This window comes from Protopterus annectens, chromosome 4.part1 (assembly GCF_019279795.1).
Source record: "Protopterus annectens isolate FY-2018-M chromosome 4.part1, PAN1.0, whole genome shotgun sequence".
NCBI classification, from domain to species: Eukaryota; Metazoa; Chordata; order Ceratodontiformes; family Protopteridae; genus Protopterus; species Protopterus annectens.
In genome coordinates, this window is record NC_056734.1 from 761,155,080 (window position 1) to 761,175,358 (window position 20,279).

At 38.7% G+C, this 20,279-nt stretch overlaps 1 protein-coding gene across 6 annotated transcripts in view; it reads left to right on the forward strand.

Annotated features, from left to right (window-relative positions):
* The window catches only part of PLCH1 (phospholipase C eta 1), a 3,453,772-nt gene that overhangs the window by 1,679,073 nt on the left and 1,754,420 nt on the right, over positions 1-20,279 (forward strand). For all 6 annotated transcript variants that reach the window (XM_044070508.1, XM_044070510.1, XM_044070513.1 and 3 more), the window contains one exon: positions 5,193-5,436. In XM_044070508.1, coding sequence (XP_043926443.1) covers positions 5,193-5,436 — 244 coding nt within the window. The remainder of the gene's footprint in view (positions 1-5,192; positions 5,437-20,279) is intronic.

Consider the following 20,279-nt stretch of genomic DNA (forward strand, 5'->3'; position numbering starts at 1 on the left):
ACACAGGCAGCTACGCTTCTACTTGGACAAAACAAAAGCTTTCAGGAAAACTGAGCAACTGTTTGTAGCATATGCTGCAGGATCACAGGGCAAGACTATCTCAAAGCAGACTATATCCAAATGGATAGGACACTGTATTCGTTACTGCTACACACAGCATGGAAAATCAGTCCCAAATAACACATTCCACCAGGGCAACAGCCACTTCAACAGCCTTTCTCAGAGGAGTACCTACCAAGGAAATTTTGGAGGCTGCAACTTGGAGTTCAGTGCACACCTTTACAAAGCATTACCACCTGCCTCTTTACTCTAAATCCAGTGCAGGATTTGCCACTGCAGTTCTGCAGGGCCTCATAGCCAATCCTAACTCTTTATAGACCAGCCACCCAACCTTAGCTTTGGGATTCTACCCAAGTGTAATGACTGCAGCAGTGTAACATGATGAACATAGTACAGTTTTGTACCTACCATAAATGTAGATGTTCGAGTGTTCACACTGCTGCAGTCCAGATTACCCTCCCTCCATCCCCTCTGACCTAACTGGACTTATCTATACCTTTCTATCCTATACAACCTTTGTGGTGTATTTGCTTGTAACTGAAGGTATTCTTCTTATTTTATATGTATATTTTTTATTAGCAATATGTATTGCCTACCTACTTGGGGGCACCTGACATCTGGGGCAAGAAAAACACAAGAAAATGGTGTTGGGTGCATCTTGTATACCCCTGACGCACTGACTTCAGGGAAGAAGCGACAGCAACCGACACCGGACCAAGACTTTGGAACTCTGGCCGACTGCGGGACTGCCTGACGGCAGGATAACCCAAGTGTAATGACTGCAGCAGTGTGAACACTCGAACATCTACATTTATGGTAGGTACAAAACTGTACTTTTCCCTCTCTCCATCCCCTTCTTCTTTCGTCTCATTTCTTACAAGGGACATATTGGTATTTACTTTCTACTTGTGGGGTTCTTCCACCAGAACCTGGCTCTCACTTGGGGGCTCCTGACAGGTTAGGGCAAGAAAAACTGATGTAATGGTGTCGGCTGCCTTACTTTATACTACTGATGACCTGACGTCAGTCTTGAAGCGACAGCAACCGATGCAGAAATACTAAGTCTTTGGTATTCAGGCCGGCCAAGGGCTACCCTGGCAGGGATAACCCAGATGTGATGACTGCAACAGTGAATACACTCGAACATCTACATTTATGGTAAGTGTACACAACTGTACTTTTTATTGATTGATCTGACCTCTGCAATAAGGGTATCTGACTTGCAAGCTCTTATGGTGAGTTATCCCTGTTTCATTTTCTTCAGGGATAGGATTTCTTTGAGAACTAATCCTCCTTTTATTGCTAAAATGGTGCCCAAGTTTAGTTTAAGCCAAACTACCCCCCCCCCCATTTTCTTTCCTAAATTCAAAAATGAGAAAGGATACTCCATAACTTGTACGTCCACAAACAACTCTGGTACTATCTTGACAGAACTAAATCTTTCAGATCTTCAGATTAATTGTTCATTTCTTGTGAGGGTAAGAAAAAGGGACAACCTTTGTCAAAGCAGACTTTGCAAATGGTTATATAAGGGTATTACTTTTTGTTCTAATCGCCGCAGCAAAACTATTCCAGGCAGGGTCAAAGCCCACTCTACCAGGGCCTTGGCTATATTTATGTTTTTTGTAAAGGTTTGGATTCTAGAGGTATTCTAGAAGCTGATACCTGGTCCTCTGTAATTACATTTACAAAGTAATATAAGTTTGATTCCTTCTCTAGGTTTAGATCAGACTTTGTAAGTTGCATTCTCCAGGGGCTTCTGGGCTCTTCTCCTTCCACCTCCTAAATGTAGTAAGCTAGGGTAATCTACATGTGTAGCTAAGGCCACTGCAGCAGTGATCAGTATGATGAACATTACTGTAACAGTAGATGTTCGAATGATCACTGCTGCTGTAGCTGCTCCCTGCCATCCATCCATCCTCATTTTTGGTGTGATATTTATGCCAGAGTGCGGTTATTTATTTATTTTTCTTCCTAGAGTTGTCCTTTCAGGGCTCAGTCTCTCTCTCGGCAGACAGCCATGCTTAGCTTTAAAGTTTTCCCTCAAATCAGGTAACCCTAAACCACATTGTTCTGTGGTGAGAATCAACTTATCCCACTTGAAGTCCTGCCATCTTCCCCTTCCAAATAAATTCCTTCAACTCTTTATTTGCTGTCATCCACAGATTCTCCTTTGTTTGATTAAAGTAAATCTGACCAGTATGTAAGACTAATGGGACTAATGTTTTCTCTGCTTGTCTCTTACTATCCATATTGATAACCGGGAGCTTCCAGTTTTGTAATATTTGTGTCATCTTCCTTTTAGTCTCTTTCCATATACCTTTAGCTGCCATAACAGAATCCTTTTTAATCCATACACCTAAATACTTACCTTATGTCCCCCAGATTGCTGAATCAATTCATGCATTAGTGCACAGCTTACTGCTTATCTTCATTTTATTCAGTATCGTGGAAAGACGTGAAGCTGTCTCAAAATGTTCCACAACACCAACGTGTCATTTACTGGATTTAGTGTTCATATTTTCATGTATTTATATGCACGATTTTAACATTTCACTGTGTCGAGGGGACATGTTTTATTGGTTTACTCAGATCAGCTGATACTTTCTATGTATATTTAAACAGTGCATCTATTGGTGGTAAACCATTTGTTCTGAGACGTCCTGGTTGTACCTGGGACGAAAGCGCAATAAGTTTTTATTGTTGTGTGCTCAACATTTTTGTTTGATTGGAGATGTCCATTTGTTTCCTGGTACAAGCAGTTCTGTAATTTTGAGGATTTGAGCATTAGCTCCTTAGGGGCATTTTTTATTTGGTTTTCCTTTACTGGATTTATCAGGTACAAAAAAATACATCATCTGCAGATAAATCAGACATTTCTTGATTACCACATCAGTTATATCCTAAATTTTGGGAATCCTTTGTCTTCTTTGCTAATTGCTGTAATTATAAATCAAGTAAGAGAGGAAAAAGGGGATGTCTCTGTCTGGTTCCTGTGATCAAACAGAACTTATCAGAAAGGAACTCTCCACCTTAATTATTGCTTTTGACTCTTTATGTATAACACACTTACTGTTTCGTCAGGGAATGCAAATGATACATTGCCCTAAGAGCCACAGTAAAAGATCACTGAAGTGTCTCCATTCAGAAGGCCGTGTACCAGTTTACTTTATACTTAATTTCTAAGGTAGCTATCAGCCTACACTGGTTGTTGGGAACATTGTTCAGAGTGTCTACCTCGTTCAGATTGCAGGTGTGGCAGCAGCATTTGAGAGTACACTTGCCCCATGAAAAAGGTTTCCATTGAGGATTTTAAAGGACATGTACAAGAATGGTGACTGATAGCACAGACATATGAAATTGTGTGCATGCGTATATACATGCATATGTTACTGTACACATATGTTTTGGAACACTGCATATATTTTTATTTTAGCTGTCATTACTGCAGTTTGTCAGGAGTGTGTATGTTGAATTATTGACTAGCATACAGGGCTACATGTGTGCAGCAAATTGGCACAAAACACCTTGGTGCTATACCTATTATGATTGCTGACTTGATCATTAGCGTACTAATGTCATGTGATCAACAGTGACTGTGGCTCTGTTTGGTGCTCTTTGAATCACGCACCAGCTATTACTCATGGTTTTAGCATATTTGGATATGTTACCATCAACCAACTCTGTGTAACAGTACCACTGCAGCTGTGACAGAGTTTAAACTTATTTCTTTTTCGGTAACTTCTGCCCTTGTATAGCCCATATACTGGCTCTTAGCAGTTAGTACCTTACTGTGACTGAAAGGTGCTGTCAGCTGCCTTTCACATATTGTATATGATGCTGTCTATTTACCCAGTCCATGTGCCTTAATACACAGTATGTAACTAGTATATTGCTACCAGGTGTATTTGTGGCTGTTTTAGCACGGTATTGATTCAGTTTCACCTTTATATGGTGACCAACTATATTGTGAGCCATACACTGTTTCAGTTTCAAGGTTCACCCGAAGGAATACTAGCTTTAAAGACGGAATATAAGTAACTGTGATTAAAAAGAAAGGAATTTGGTAAGGTTTATAGAAAGTGAAAGATCAAGCTTGTAGAGTACTGTAGACATGTCTAGGCCTGGGTATATGCATATGTTACACTTGCTGAGCTTATATATTTTTTTATCTATCTAGTGTCACATTCGGCCAACTCCCTCCTTGGAACTTTGCCCAGTGGCTCACCTGTTTGTGTTCTATAGGCTCATTTATTCTACATGCATCCTGAAATTATGCAAGAATCCTCTATTCATTTTCTGCTGTTTTAAGACATACTTAGCCCTGTTGTTCCCCTGGTGGTGATAATCTGGCATTAGGGAGTGGACCAGTATATATATTGGCCCAATTGACATTTCCACTCCATCCCTTCTAACTCCTCCCAGCTGATTCTACGTGATTGCCTGGGTAGGGGTTGACATGCATGGTCCCACCCACCAACATTCTTATCTTAGGAGAGAATGCACTGTTTAATAGTGCAAGCTTGCCCTAGCCTCTTCTACAGATGATCTTGTATTCTCTGATAAGTACCATTAACATCCAGGACACAGTTTTGATTAGTTTACACTGGTTAGATAAAATGGTGATGAACTTACTGGAGTCCAAGTCAGAGTAGATATTTATACTTTTTTGCTGAAAGTGTTCTGAGAGAAAGCCGCTGAGAGAGAGAGAGAGAATTATTATAAAAGGAAAACAAGCTACAAAAATGCAATTAAAATAACAAGAGTCTGTTATTTTTTTAAATTAAATTAGAAGATCGGCTGAAACAGAATGTTGACTTCTGTCATCATTAATAGCTCTAGCCTGGAGATGACGGCACCATGTATGACATATTTTTTCTTCTTATCTCAGCGTTGTTAACTAACAAACATTTGATGCTGTAGAAGTGATTCTTACAATGATACGATCTTTAATTTGAAAAAAAAAGGATTTTGCCATTTTGTAAACTTGTTTGCAGAAATTACGTATTATTTACCAAATGCAAGAGGTAATTAAAATGTAACTGTATGAGCTCTGAGCCACTTAATCTGTATTGGTTTAAAATGAAATGAAACTGAAGCACAAAGTAATGTCTGTATTTCTTTGCCTGCAGTTGTGATTGATTCAATATATAAAGTCACAGAGGGCCGTCAGTCTGACATTTTCCATCGCCATGCGGAAGGGAACTTTGATCCAAGCTGTTGTTTTACAATCTACCATGGGAACCATATGGACTCTCTTGATTTGATAACCTCTAATCCAGAAGAGGCTCGCACATGGATTACTGGACTTAAATATTTGATGGCTGGGATCAGTGATGAAGACTCACTTGCGAAAAGACAAAGAACTCACGATCAATATCCTTTAAATGCGCTTGGGGGATCGTGGAGATAAATGCATGGTGATAAAATATGCTTTATTTCATATAGTAGTTTACAGCTCAGTGTTTTGATTTTTCTGTGCATGTTCCTTGGAAACACATATTTATTATGCTTTCAGAAGGTAACCCAATAATGTAAAGGAATTTGTCATCATAGTAAGTAATCTAACTGGCTAGGCTACAGGGGTGGTATGTAATGCAGATGTGATGCGTGTGTTAGTATGTTTAATGATGGTGTTTGTCAAATCTTTTCTCATATGTAGTGATTCTTTCTCAGCTATATATTGAGGGAATCACAGTAGTGATAAAACAACTAACTCCATGCATCTGACTTTAATAGCTGTAAATATCAGTGTTTATTTCCATATGAGTTACAACTCATGCTTCTGAGAATAAAAACATTGCATGAGCTGAGGATGTCTAGTGTTTTTCCTTTCTTAAACAGCAAAATCAGTGTACCACAGTGAAAAAAATAGCAGAAATTGAGTTGAAATGTTTACAGAGGCAACTAGATAATCTTGTACAAGGCTTCCCACACTGCAGTTATGCAGAAGTTTACCAATCTGTTTCAGTTTAAACTTTGTTTATGCACGTTCTTGGCATTTCTAGTTTAATTTTCATACCTTCCACTCTCTTTTTTTTCCTTCATTCCTGTCATCAACCATTCTTATCATTTCTGCTTTTCTGTTACTTCTTTTCACTGATTTCTGTATATGTATATGTGTGTGTGTGTTTGTGTGTGTGTAGATATATATATATATATATATATATATATATATGTGTGTGTGTGTGTGTGTGTGTGTGTGTGTGTATATATATATATATATATATATATATATATATATATATATATATATATATATATATATATATATATAGTGATTATGATCATCCTAGCTGTCACATAACTGTTTTAGATTTACTTCACAGCTTTTGTCATTTTGTTTTGGTAACTATATCATGGCTTCAGAAGTCATCTGCGTAGTCCAGTCCCACAGTCTACCTACTTGTTAAATAGAAAAAAGAAAAAAAAAATGAGTAGTAAGCGCATGAGTAAGGGAAAGTCAGTTCAAATGTTTCTGATTTATAATAAACACTATGTTTTTGCAACTACATTTTGTGCGTATGTGGGGGGAGGTTTCCGAGTTGTATTTCATTAATTCATTCTTTTGTATCATGCAATCTTCCATTTATGTTTATTTATTAGGCTGCTGTTTTACATAGGAAAGAAGATACATTTTTTTTCCTTATTAGATTTAAATTTGAAAAATAGCTCATGCATGTTCTTTCCATTTTTGGTAATCAAGGCCTTGGTATGACTATTTATGATGTTTTACTTTAAAAACAGTATTTTCATAGAGAGAGAAATTAAACTGCATCATGATTAAGCCGGTATGTTTCTGAGACAGTTTGTGACTTAGACAATTGCCAGACAGGGCAATTTTTTGTTCAACTTCAGAATTAGACTTACTGTTTGAGGGTGCCACTTACCACAACTGATGCTATATCACCCTCTACTTATGGATGACACTAACTCACCCACAAATAATTCAAGATCTTGAACCTACCATAGAGATCCACATAGGGTAATACAAGTACCCTTAAAAAGCCTTTTCTGCTAATCAGTCACAAACACAGTAGTGTTCCTTCCTCTAGAGCTTACTATGAGCCTTATTTAAATGGGTGCTAGTACACTGTTTTCAGTATCTACATAACCATCTTAGATAGGAAACTATAGATGTCAAGTTTCTTTAGAAGGTGGATAGCTTCAAATTGTTGTGCTTCTGCTAAGGATTAAAGGAGAAACTGTTCTCAGATGGCACCATGCCCAGGACACCCCAGTTTGCTGACTTACTATTGAAATTTAGGATGAGCACTGGGAAATAGCAGATGGTGGATTGTTTTGGGAAGTGTGTGTGTGTGTGTGTGTGTGTGTGTGTGTGTGTGTGTGTGTGTGTGTGTGTGTGTGTGTGTGTGTGTGTGTGTGTGTTAGGCAGTCAACCAACAAACAAATGTGAAAAGAAAAGGGAAAAATGATCTTCTGGGAATCCACTTTTTTTCCTCTAGAATTCCTCTTCTTTTACACCTCTTTTTTCTTTAGGAATATTCTAGTCATACAAATAATGTTCACTCTTCTCGCTCCTGTGTATTACAGATGTGATTCTTTGCGCAGAACTAAAGACCAGTTCTAACTTTCCTGCACAGAGGAATGGAACTCCAACTGCAAGGGAGTTTGTTAGTAAACCCACCACCCGAGGAGTCATTTGAGGGACTAGGAATGAGTTACCTTTTGCTGGGTCACCTATCCAGAGGAGAGGGGCTGCTAGATTCTACTGTGCAATGTCTGTGCCCAATGTGCAGACAATGGGCATTAGTCCTGCTGCAGAAATGTGGGGAATCCACCAGTTAATCTTCCATGGAGTAGTTTTTCATTGACATAATTGCTTCCCAGCATTGCATGGGATTTTGGGCAGGGCATAAACAAAAAAGCCTCACTGCTGTCAGGTTGGTACTGCACTGAGTTACCCTGATGATCCTTCTGCAACTGTGATGCCATTCCACAGTGTTCTGTGTCTCGTTTGGGAGTCTTAGTTATAGTATTTGAGGAGGGTCTCTAGGGCACTGTAAATGGCAGGGGCAAGAAGGGACCTGAAAAAATATTTAATGCGCAGTAAATGGTACATGACAGGAGGGAACCTGAAAAAAATATTTAACGAAAAAATAACAACCCTCTGCCAGCAATGGTCTGTGTTAATTAAAATTGTTTCCAATTCTTATTTCCATCATGAAATTCATTTTTATAGCTTGTATCCTCTACCATGCTTTCTTAGGCTATTCCTCTGTAGTTATTGTTGTGATCTAATTTGTTGTTGCTAAATTATTTTCCTTTACCACCTTGTATAACATTTTTCATGAGTATGCACTATACCTTGCCTTTTCATTCTTCAGCCTACTCACTTCTGTCAACTTACCTACCTTATTTATCTCTGAGATTCCATAAGTATGTGCAGCTGTTGTCTTGTTTTCTTCTAGGTCTTTTTTAAACCTTATTGTTATTTTAAGTATAATAAAAGTGACAAAAATGCTTAATGTGTTACATGATCAGTATGTGATAACCTCTGAATCTACTTTTAATGTGCTGCAATCCCTTTTTCTTTGTATGTGCACTTTTTGGTTTATGGAAAACATATTCTGAAAGTGCATTCTTTTGGATAAGAAATTAAACTGGGGTCCCATCTGCCTTTGTTAGTGGCACTTTACATGGAAGTTGATGATCCCGTAATCCCACAGCACTTAGTAAAAATCGTAGGGGAGGCTTTATTAAAATTAACAGTTAAACAATCCACAAACTAATTCAGAAATCATATTTCATTGCACAAAGCAGAGAAGGAAAGAAGTGCCACCACTTCCTTATCATAATTGTTCATTAAGAATTAACCTCACGTGTGTTGAAAAGCAGTTACATATTTATTCAAAGGGGGCACAACATTATAATTCCTAGCTTTAAATCCCTGGCCTGAAGATGTCTTTTTACCATTAAAAAACAATTTTAAATTAAGCTTCTGCAAAAAGCAACAACGTCCTTGACAAAAGTCTCTTCTGTGACAGAAAAAGTTGGTAGAAAATTTAAACCTGTATTAAGTAATTTGAAGATTGTTGAAGATAAAAAAGCAGAAAAAATGTTGTGCACATTTCATTGTCTTCTAAGTTGGAACCATCAGGTGTAACAGTGCATCTGTTGTCAGAACGTCCTTTGGAATGCTTGGGACCAGCTCTTCTCCCAGATCCAAAGGGTTGGAAATATTTTTCTTATTAGCTGCTGGTATGACGGTGGCTGCCTCAATATTGGTTTCAACAGCCAAGGAAGAATCATCAGCCGATGTCTCAGGGGTACCAATAAGGATGGATTTCCCTCTCTTCTGTTTTGTGACCCTGATCATTGGTGCTTTGAAACTTAACAGTTTTTTAGCAAAACAAATGGTTTGCCACTAGCATAGTCCCTTGCATCCCTTTGGAATGGCTTTATTTTACGAGCCTTTAATTCCTGTTCTAAAGTGAGAAGGTCTGCAGCCAATTAATTAAGTTGTTTTTTTTAAAACTGTCATGTGAGTGAAAGCCTTTTACTACTTCACAACGTTGAAAGAATTCCTCTGACAACGTAATAACACACCTTTCATAAAAGGCTATCAAGGTTTTTACAAAGCACATGGAAGCGGCTTCTTGAGCCCAGTACCAATCCTTAAATAAAATATCATCCATTTCTTTGAACATGGGCTGCAACCAAACCCTTAGGCCGAATTCCCTAAAAGCTATAACACATGAAACAGAAGAAATAGAAACAGTATCTTGTGTATTTGTGAAACGGGAAGTTCGTTCAAACTCCTCAAAAATGTGAATGCCGTCCTTGTCTGCCACCAATCCATTTATTAGAGTTTTTAGATCTTTATCCGAAGGAATATAATCACAGGAATGACTCGCAATTGTAGAATATTATATGCATTTGAAAAGTGAATCAAAGTCATCTTAAAATTACATCCAATTCTCAAAAACAATAACCATATAAAATCCCTGGATAAAACGATAAATTAATTTTAGTACCCTGAGTTTCAAATTGTATGGGTCACCCAAGTCCACCAACAGCATAAATAACCAGTAATCCCAAAGTAGAATTAAACAGACCCAGTTATCCAAAGAGGTATCAACTCACAAACAGGAGCATATACAGGTGGTCCCCAGGTTAAGGATTTTTAGGCTGTCCTTAAGTCAAATTTGTCGAAACACGTACATATGTTTTTTATTAAATTCACTTAGTCAAGTGTTTGCCTCAGTCTAGTATTTATTTTACTTTTCTTTGCATATAAAACACTTTAGAAACACAATTAAAAAAAAATCTTAAATATAATACTGTAGTAGTAGTAATAATACTGTAAGTATAGTGTAATAACACTATGTAATAGTACATAAAAATGCAATACAGTACAGTAAAACATTCCATACAAAAAAATGTTAAACATACCTCTTTTTAAGCTTCACTTCATATTTCTGTACTATAGGTATCACCCACAAATGTCTTCCACTCTTTCCTGAACTTTCAGACCTCTGCCAGACCTACTGTTACCTAGACTCTAGTGAGTTGCAATATCATTTGTCTTGACCAATCAGATCGCCAGCACAGCAATGTCTTGACCAGCCGGATCTTTTGTTCTATGTGAAGGCGGAAGTAACTGCTCTAACAAGGCATGCGAGCAGCTTCACAAACAAGGAAAAAGAAAGTACAAGATAATTCTTCATTTTCAAGTTAAGATTTGGGCAACTTTAAGGATTTGTATTTATTTTCAATTATTTCCAACATTGTGACAGCCGTTCATATCTATGGGTTGTCCGCATGTCGGATGTCTGTAACTTTGGGACTGCCTGTAATAAAATTTCCCATTGACACTTGGATAAATCTTGTATATAGAGCCTACATCATTGATAAAAACATCACCAAAAGGGAATGTTTAAAAAAAAAAAAAAACATCAATGGAAGGCAGCAAAAAATAGTTAATCACCATGAATATGTAAGTTCATGTAAAACGCTGACAAATGTCAGCAGTGTGGAAGACCAACAATTCCAACAGGAAATTACCACATAAGTATGGTAAACTGCAAGGCCAAAAGTCCAAATGTAGCAAAACACAAAATGGGGTAGCACAATATGTCACCATATAATCTTTTATTGTGAAGAATTACTGACCGGTTTCGGGAAAACCTTTGCCTTCTTCAGTGTAGTTCAAACACAGCATGTTGTAATACAAATTTAAATACATTAATTTAATAGTGCTCCACCTCCCCTTAATATGATTACAAGATGTCATTAAGCCCATTTGAGAACAGTGTCTCCAGTTTAATGATCCAAGTGCTTTCTTTATTATTTTAAAATTTCATGCCATCCCATTTTATTCTGCTTTCAGACGCTTCATGTGGTAAGTTATTCCATGGTACCAGATCCATATGCATAAAGGAGCTGTTTTAAAATTACAGTTAATTTAACATGTATGCTGTCTACTGTCTTCACTGCCCTTTCAGTTGCACCCCTTGTGCCTGACTAGTCTGTGCATTTATGTGATGCAGTGACTGCAAGTTCTTCTCTCCAGGAAGCACATATGGCTGTATATATATATGCTGTTAATTTGCAGTTTACTGTATCACAGTGTTGCTTTGTACTCACATACCATATAAGGATGCACTGCTACAGTTCTTCCTACCCTAGATAGGTGTTAGTCTCCTGGGAGCAACTGTCTGTGTCCAGTTGCTAAATCTGAGTGATGAGTGCAGTATTAAACAGGCTTTCCAAACCATTCCTGTAATCACCATATTTTCTTTTAACTTAATGATTCTACCGTTTTGTAACTGTTCCTGTAAAATTAAAGCACCTGTGTCTCAGTTTAAAGTTGTTAGCTATTTCTCTAAATACTATTCCTAAAAGTGGAATTATTTCAACAGTAAGTTATGATGCAAACAGTATACTAAACTCATAAATTGATATTCCACCCAGTTAAGAAAATATTATTGAATATAAACATAATGAAATTATTTCAGTAATAACTTGTGATGCTATCAGTGCAGTATGACTTCAAGGAATAAAACAGGAAATGCATTGCTTCCATTTTTTTTACAGAAGTCACAATGTGTCTTGTAAATACTACTTATGCTTAAAATCATAATTCACAGTATTATTTTATATTGGTGGTGCGCTAACACATTCGTGATATGAGGAATCATTCCATAACCTGAAACAGATGTCTTCTATAATCATACTCCAGCTCTCTGCAGTTTATTTAATAAGGATAGCAGAGTGGGATGGTGGCTGTACTTTGACTTTTTAACCAACTTTCACATTTCCATTTGCTGGATGAGCTGTAGTGTATACTTGACACATTGCATGAGCATTTTGGAGAGAATGGGGAGGGCCTTGAACCTTGTCTAAACTTTTGGCTGCCTCAAGAGAACTCCATAGCAGAAGTGTCAACAAAGCTTAATGGAAAAACATGCTAACTGAAACTTTTGCATGTAAGTGGCTTGCTTCTGCACCTCCAAACTTAATGAAATTATCTAAAATTAACTGCATCTTGGGGCAAAGGCAGGCCTTGTCTTCAGTGACCTTGTTTGGGAAGGTATGTTTCAGTTAAGTATAGAACTTCAAGCACTTTAGTATTGCCCTTCAGACCAGATAACTTTCTAATGCCTTACAGCTGGATACAAAGCACCTCAGATTTGTTCAACACCCATTTGTATTTGCACCAAACAGTAATTAAGTGCTGTTTATTATGTCTTCTTTTGTTGCAAGCAACATCTCCTGGCCATAGCAAATGAGCTTTTTTTAAAAGGGTAGTTAATTCAGATGTGCCTTTCCAGTGGAATTATTTCTGCTTTGCACATATTGCATACATTTTAACCAGTTTCTTTCAGTTATAGAAATTCTATGATGCATAAGAGTGCAGTTAAGATGATGGTAGGACTGGGGGAGGGGGGGCATTGCTGGTATCAGAGAAAGCCGGACCAGTGACAAGAGGGATAGGACATGGAGGCATGCAGGTTTGGATTGTTTATGACTATGAGAGAGAGACGAAAGGATAGAGATGGAATACCAGTGTTCATAAGAAGGGCCCTGAATGTCAGGCTGGATAATGAGACTAATATGGTCACTTGAAGGAGAAGCGGTCAGGGTTTGTCAGAGCCTTGTGTACCCCTGTGGAGGCTAAGACAGAGGGGGAGTGTTATGCTGGTGAACTGATAGTCTGTCATCCCCCATGTTTGTCAAGGGAAGAAAGACTAAAGGAGTTAGGTAGAGGGAAGAGGGTTATACTCACATGGGAACTGAATCTACTAAATTCTGAGTTTCAGGGTGGAAACTTGTCTAAGATTTTGGATTATTAAGGGCTTTAACTAGGTATAATGGAAGTGGATCAGAAAGGATAGAGTTTAGGATTTGATCTTAACCAAGGTGGCTAGGATCTGCAATGTCCAGGTGAAGGTGCCATTAGCCAGCAGTGATCACACCACTGTGGAGTTTTGTGGGTGAGTTGGGGGGGGGCGGTAATTGTGCAAGATTCTAGTGGGGTGTATTTTGCAGATCTGGGGGAGAGGATCAACAATGAGTTAGATGTTTAGGGCAAACAATGGGACAAAAGCTATGGGAAGGAGTCGGGGACTGATTACTCAGGGTTGCGGACAACAGTTTGAGGAAGAGTCCAAAGGTAAAAATGAGGAGAAGAGCATTGCAGGAATGTGGAGATTGCATTTATTGCAAATACAAGGTCAAATGGGATAAAAAAAGGGGGGGTGGATAAACAATACAGAGAGGTTAACAGAAGGACAATAAAAAAAATGAGGACAGTATGGGTACATTGCTTTTCTTGGTGTCTGATTTTGTTTTAGTTAACAAAACTTCTGCATTTATTAATTTGCTTGAGATTACTTTTCTTGGGGTCCGATTTTGTTTTAGTTAAAACTGCTGCATTTATTAATTTGTTTGAGATTGCTTTTCTTGGGGTCTGATTTTGTTTTAGTTAACAAAACTGCTGTATTTATTAATTTGCTTGAGATTGCTTTTCTTAGGGTCTGATTTTGTTTCCCACTCTCAGTCGCTATTGGTGTCTTGTTCTAATACTTGGTGGCTTTGCAGTTGCCCGCCCCTACTGTAAATTTGATCTGGGACACTCCTCCCAGTCTAGTGTCATTAGCTCATTATATCTAATACAGAGAGAACATTTGAGAAAGCCATCCCACTTAAGTTCTTAATCTTGAATTATTTGAATTATCTTCTGTTCCTCCTTTCTCTCTTTCCACTTTACTAAAACATTCTAAGCTTATTTCCTGCCTTTCCTGTAACTAGTCTAGTCCAGATACAGATTTTCTGTATCCAGGAGGGTTTGAAAGCTTCTGAGCCTCCCAAGACTTTCTGTGTTGGAGGGAAGCCTTCTAGCTTATCAGTGGGAGTGATAAGCACTAGGTAGCCTATCTACCACAAGAGGAGTGGTTTCTGGCCCAGAAATTGTAGTTTATTGGCTGTTTGGGCAGTTTTTCCATATCTTTCAATTTTCTGATTTAAAAGCCCATGTTTGCTCCAGTTTCCCACCTTTCCTGTAGCTAGTCTAGTCCAGATACAGATTTGCTGTATCCAGGACTGTTTGTAAGCTTCTGAGTGGTGCCGAAAAGTTTGCTCTTCAATTTTTCCCTTAGATCTGTTAGTTCTCTCCTCTCCTGCACTTTTGCCAGCTTATTAGTCTAGCACTTTACCAGACTTCTTGTAGCAATTATTGCAGCACACAAAAGTGCTACCAGCACTAAACGTTCTACAAGGAAATGGCTCCAGTACTTTTATTAGTGCCCACCCCTCCAGGCATGTCTGAAGGTCAGTTCCTTATGCTTTCTCCTATTAACCTGGTAAACTTGGGCATCCTGAGGCAATGTAGCAGCTGCCTCATGTACACTGACAAACCTCTCCTCTTACTTCCCATCACTCAGACTTGCGAGAGAGCCACTTCTATATCCAAATTGGAAGTCATGCACTTGCCAGCCAAGACCGGAATACTTGGTCAATAGGAGAAGGTCAACACTTGCACCATACCACATGGAACACACAGCCCTCCAGAACACACACCAGCACTGTTTTCACATAAAAACACAAACCACACACCCACCTTCGCAGAGGGTTTCGATAAAAATTTACCCAAACAGCAGAGATCTCCAAGGCAGAAATGCACTCTACCACCACATCATAACAATGATCATGAGACACATAACTCTCCCAAACAGTGTGCCACTCAACCAAAGCCCCTAAGGTAAAATAGCATGCCCAATACACTAGTCATAGGTGACTCGATAGTGAGGCACACTGATGTCCCACTCACTAGGTTGAATAAGGAGAAAGTAACAGTCAGCTGCCTGTCAGGTGCCAGGGTCTGCCACATAACGCACGCACTCAGGTCCCTCAACAACAGGTACAAATATGACTCTGTCATTGAAGATGTGGGTGTGACATGGAGTTCTCAGATTATGTAGCCCAGGGCGGGTATGACCATAGCCCTGAGCAGCCTCCTACCATCACCTAGAATGACATCTCAGTACAAGCAGAAAATGATTAATGTCAACAATTGGCTAAGTTTCTGGTGTCATTCTAAGGGGATCCAGTATCTATCTGCATGAGATAACATAATTGACAGACTTCGATGCTTTGCCAGAGATGGCCTGCATCTGTCACCCTGGGCATGTTCTTCATGTTTCACTGTTGCAGTCATTACATTTGGGTTATCTGCTTGCAGGTAGCCCTCAGTCAGCCTGATTAACAAAGTCTTGGGTCCTGCGTCGGTTGCTGTCCCTTCTTCCATGATGTCAGGTCATCAGGGGTATAAAACATGCAGCCGACACCATTACTCACCAGTCTTTCTTGCCGTGCAGTGTCTGAAGCAGAAGCAGTTCACAAGTGCTGGTCGGCCGACTCCTGAAATTTTCGTTTTCTGAGTTTCAGAACCGAAGTCTTCAACTAAAGCTAAGTACCCCACTGGGGAAACTTTGTCTTGCTCCTTACCGATGTCAGTAAAAGTTAATAATTGCATTACTTGTGGAAAGCAAATACCTCATAAAGATTTTCATTCATACTGTATTCCTTGCCTAGGTCCTGACCACAACGTACCTTGCTGTCAGTTTTGTGCTTTATTTAATCAGCGCACTATCCATCGTCTGTATATTTTCACCTCTAAATATTTCGGTTCTCGGTTTAATTATCCAGAAATGTCGTCGGTTAGCCGTCTGACTGCCGGGATTCCAAAAAAACACAAAGATAAAGACAGAGACAGGCCGCCGAGGTCCAAAACTGCCGACAGTGCTTCTCCTAAGCCAATTGCCAGTTCACCGGTACTCAGTGAGGCGCTTTTGCAGCCCCTGATACCCACCACTTCTGATTCGCAGGCCTCTACTGAGACCCATTTGAAGTCCGGTATGCCACGAGATGCTTCAACTATAGAACCCGCGGATGTCTCTACCTTGGACGGGTCCAGAGCCGCTGTGCAGGCACCGGCTTCTGAGGGTGTATTCAGGCCTATGGACTTGCATATTAAATCAATGCCTCTTTCTTTACTTAGGCATAAATCTCGATCCATGCCTAAGAAAATGACGCCCAGGCTACATGCTCAGGCCTCTATGCCTAAAAAACAATTGATAAGAATGGCTGAAGATCTAATAACTCTAATCAGGGGTAGCCAACCCCCCCCCCCCCCCACAAGAGGCCTAGGACTGAAGTTGATTATGAATCTTCTGATCAGGATTCTGTTTTTTTCTGATTCTTCTGATGATCTAGATTTGCCTTTATCTACTTATGAAGATTCTAATGCAAAGGACTCCATTCCCTCTGCTTCCCCTCCTGAGGATTTTTCTTTTGAGGAAACCTTATATACTCTAAGGGAGCATTTCCACTGGGAAAGCCAGGATTTTTCTGATTCAGAAAAGAGGCTTAGAGATTTCCTTCTCCTACCTCATCATAGGCCTTTAGCAATTCCTCCTGTACTAGACATTGTTGATGCTTTTTCAGAATCTAGTTTGGCCCCTGATTCCCTGCCTCCTGCTCCCAGAAAACCTGAAAGATACTACAGGGTCCCTGAGTCCCACAAGTTCCTTTTTAAAAATCCTATTGCAGATCCAGAGACTATTTCACAGCGGCCCAAGGACATTAAGGCTTCTACTGCTAAAAATCCTACCCCTTCTGATAGAGACTCTAGGGCGCTGGATAGATGGGGTAAGAAGGTTTACACTTCTGCAACCTTGGCCATTAGGGCTTTAAACTGCCAGTATCATATGTTAAAGTATCAACAACATGTTAGTGGACTGCTTAAACAGAAAATTATGTTGATTCCTGACTGTGTGGAAAATAAAGAATAGTAAAAGAGAACTTCCTGCGCGGAGGCAACTGCACGGCTGGAGATAAACAAGCAAATGTACAAAAACAGCCAATAGACCAATTCCTGGTGAATAAGTGCATTTAATGAATAATGAAATTCATTCAGTAGAGACAGCAAAAGTACACAGACCGGTTTCGGCTGGTTAATACATCCAGCCTTCCTCAATGTAAAAGAAGTCACTCAAAAACTGTCATTTAAATATCAAACAAAACAATGTGATTGGTTACACTTAAAACTGCTCATTTAGTCCCGGTGGAAATAAACCACCTAACTTAATAATCCATTTTTTCTCTTTGGAACTCAATAGAGAATGCCAGCCAGTTTTATTTTGTTTATTACCCTTGATAGTGTCAATTATGGTAAATAAAAAAATTAGCAGTTGGATGGAACTACCTGGTGTTTAAATAGAGAATTATGTACTCTACCCTTCTTAATGTTACTGATATGTTCGGAGATCCTGAGTCTTAAAGGTCTGGACGTTTGTCCCACATAAAATGCCCCACATGTGCATGTAGCCAGATAAATAGCCCAATCTGTACTGCAATTGGCAAAAAACCTAATGTCATACACTATAGGAGAATTTTTGCTGGAAAATTGCTTTGTTTTGCATATTTTGTTACAGTTGACCCAATGACCACAGGGTTAACAGCCTGAAGGAATGCTACCTGTGAGTGTAGTCTGAATCGGTTCCAAATTGCCATGCTCATGTGTATGTTTGTAATGATTAAAGCAACTACTTAAGTTTTTGCCTTTTCTAAAAGAAAAAAGGCATTTATTGGGAATAATGTTGGCTATTTCATAATCATATTGCAAGATGTTCCAATGCCTATGGATACTCTGTATGAGGTTATCAGAATTCCTACCGTAAGTAGTGGTGAACCTGATTGGTTGTGAAACCATATTATCCTGCTCCTTGTAGGACAATAACTCATCCCTGCTCATTGTACCAACCTTGCTAATGGCATCAAAAACATGGCACATTTTGTAACCCCTACATCTGAATCTATTGGTGAGATCTCGACTTTGTTCCTGATATGAAGACTCATCGGAACAAATCCTTTTTGTTCTGATGAATTGTGATTTGGGTATATTCTTGGCAATATGTGGTGGATGAAAACTCGATGCATGTAAGATCGTGTTGTATTCTGGATGTTTTCTATAGACTTTAGTCCCTAAAATATTGTCGGGTAATCTTGTAACTAAAACATCCAAGAAAGTAATAACATTGGTGTCATAATGTAATGTAAACTGAAGACCCCATTTGTTGTTGTTTAAATATGCCAAAAATTCAAACAATTCAACAAGTTCCCCTGTCCATATTGACCAACAGTCATCAAGGTAGCGTCTCCAAATATCCAATTGATTCAGAAACATATTGTTGTGCTTATTGTAAATAAGATCTTCTTCGACATAAGCCATAAATAAATCGGCATAAATGGGGGCAAATGATGACCCCATAGCCGTTCCTTTCGTCTGCCAATAACAAGTTTCTTGGTAAAAAAAGACATTATTTGTTAATACATGAGCAGCTATATCAAACAAGAATTCATTATATTCAATTGAATATAAACCAGAAATATTCAGCCAGTAGGACAATGCCTCAAGACCACCAGAATGAGGAATATTGGTATAAAGGGCACTAACATCAAAGGTACATATACACCATTCTGGTTCAAGTTGTGAGTCAGAAATAATTTGTAGGAAATTAGTTGTGTCACGTAAACGAGACCGTATCAAAGACAACAAAGGTTTGATTTGTTTGGTGAGAAAAAGGGACAGAGGTTCGGTAATATAGCCCCTACCTGACACAATAGACCTACCTGGGGGATGAATGGGATCTTTATGAATCTTAGGCAAGAAGTAAATATATTGGTTCATGGGATCATGAACCAAAAGTTGTTGCATCAAATCATTGTCAATAATAAACGCTTCTTTGGCATGCAACAAAAACTCCTCAATTTCTTTTTTAAATTTCATGGTGGGATTCATAACCATCTCAGCATAATATTTCCTATCAGATAGTTGTCTCTTAGCTTCTTGGTCATAGAGCCAATTAAGAATCACGACAGCTCCACCTTTGTCAGCTGAAATGATGACAATCTGATGATTGTTCTGTAAATCTTGTATAGCATATTTTTCTGGAATAGAAATATTATTACATTTCAAACGAGATTCTGATCTTACATAATGTAGATCTTTGAGAATGTTGTTCTGAAATTGTAAAACAGCGGGATGCATAGGGGGTGAAAATTGTGATTTGTGGTAAACAAATTTATCAGAAACACAATTGTTATTAGATGAACCAAAAAATAATCTCAAATTAAGCAGTCTACAAAAGGATACAACATCTTGTGCAAAAGAATCTTCAGGAACAAAAAAACCTGGTACAAATGTTAATCCTTTAATTGAGAACACTCAACTCAGTTGGTGTTAAAACATGGTCTGATAAATTTAAGACATTTTGATTAAATGAAACCCCTAATTCTGCATACCTCACTGGATCGTTTTAATTGATGCTCTTAATTGATTAATTAGTGGAAGATTTTGTATATAAGGGTAGTAGTTTTTATGTTTGATTGCAACCTGATGAAGCGCACCGGGATGGTGCGTGAAAGCGCTTGTTCTCCTTGTTAAAATAAATTATCTATTTTACATCGTGGTGGTTCCTTGCAGTTTCTCCATTTCTTCTATTTCCTCAGCATTTGACGTTGGAAGGAACCTTTGGATGGTCATTTTCTGCTTGTTGCTGTTATTTTTATTGTTCATTTGCTTATTTGACCAGCACACGATGGATTCACTTAACATAGAGCTTGATTATAATCCGGCAGGTACAAACGGTACCGACGGCTGGAACAACTTGTTTCATCAACAGGATAATCCC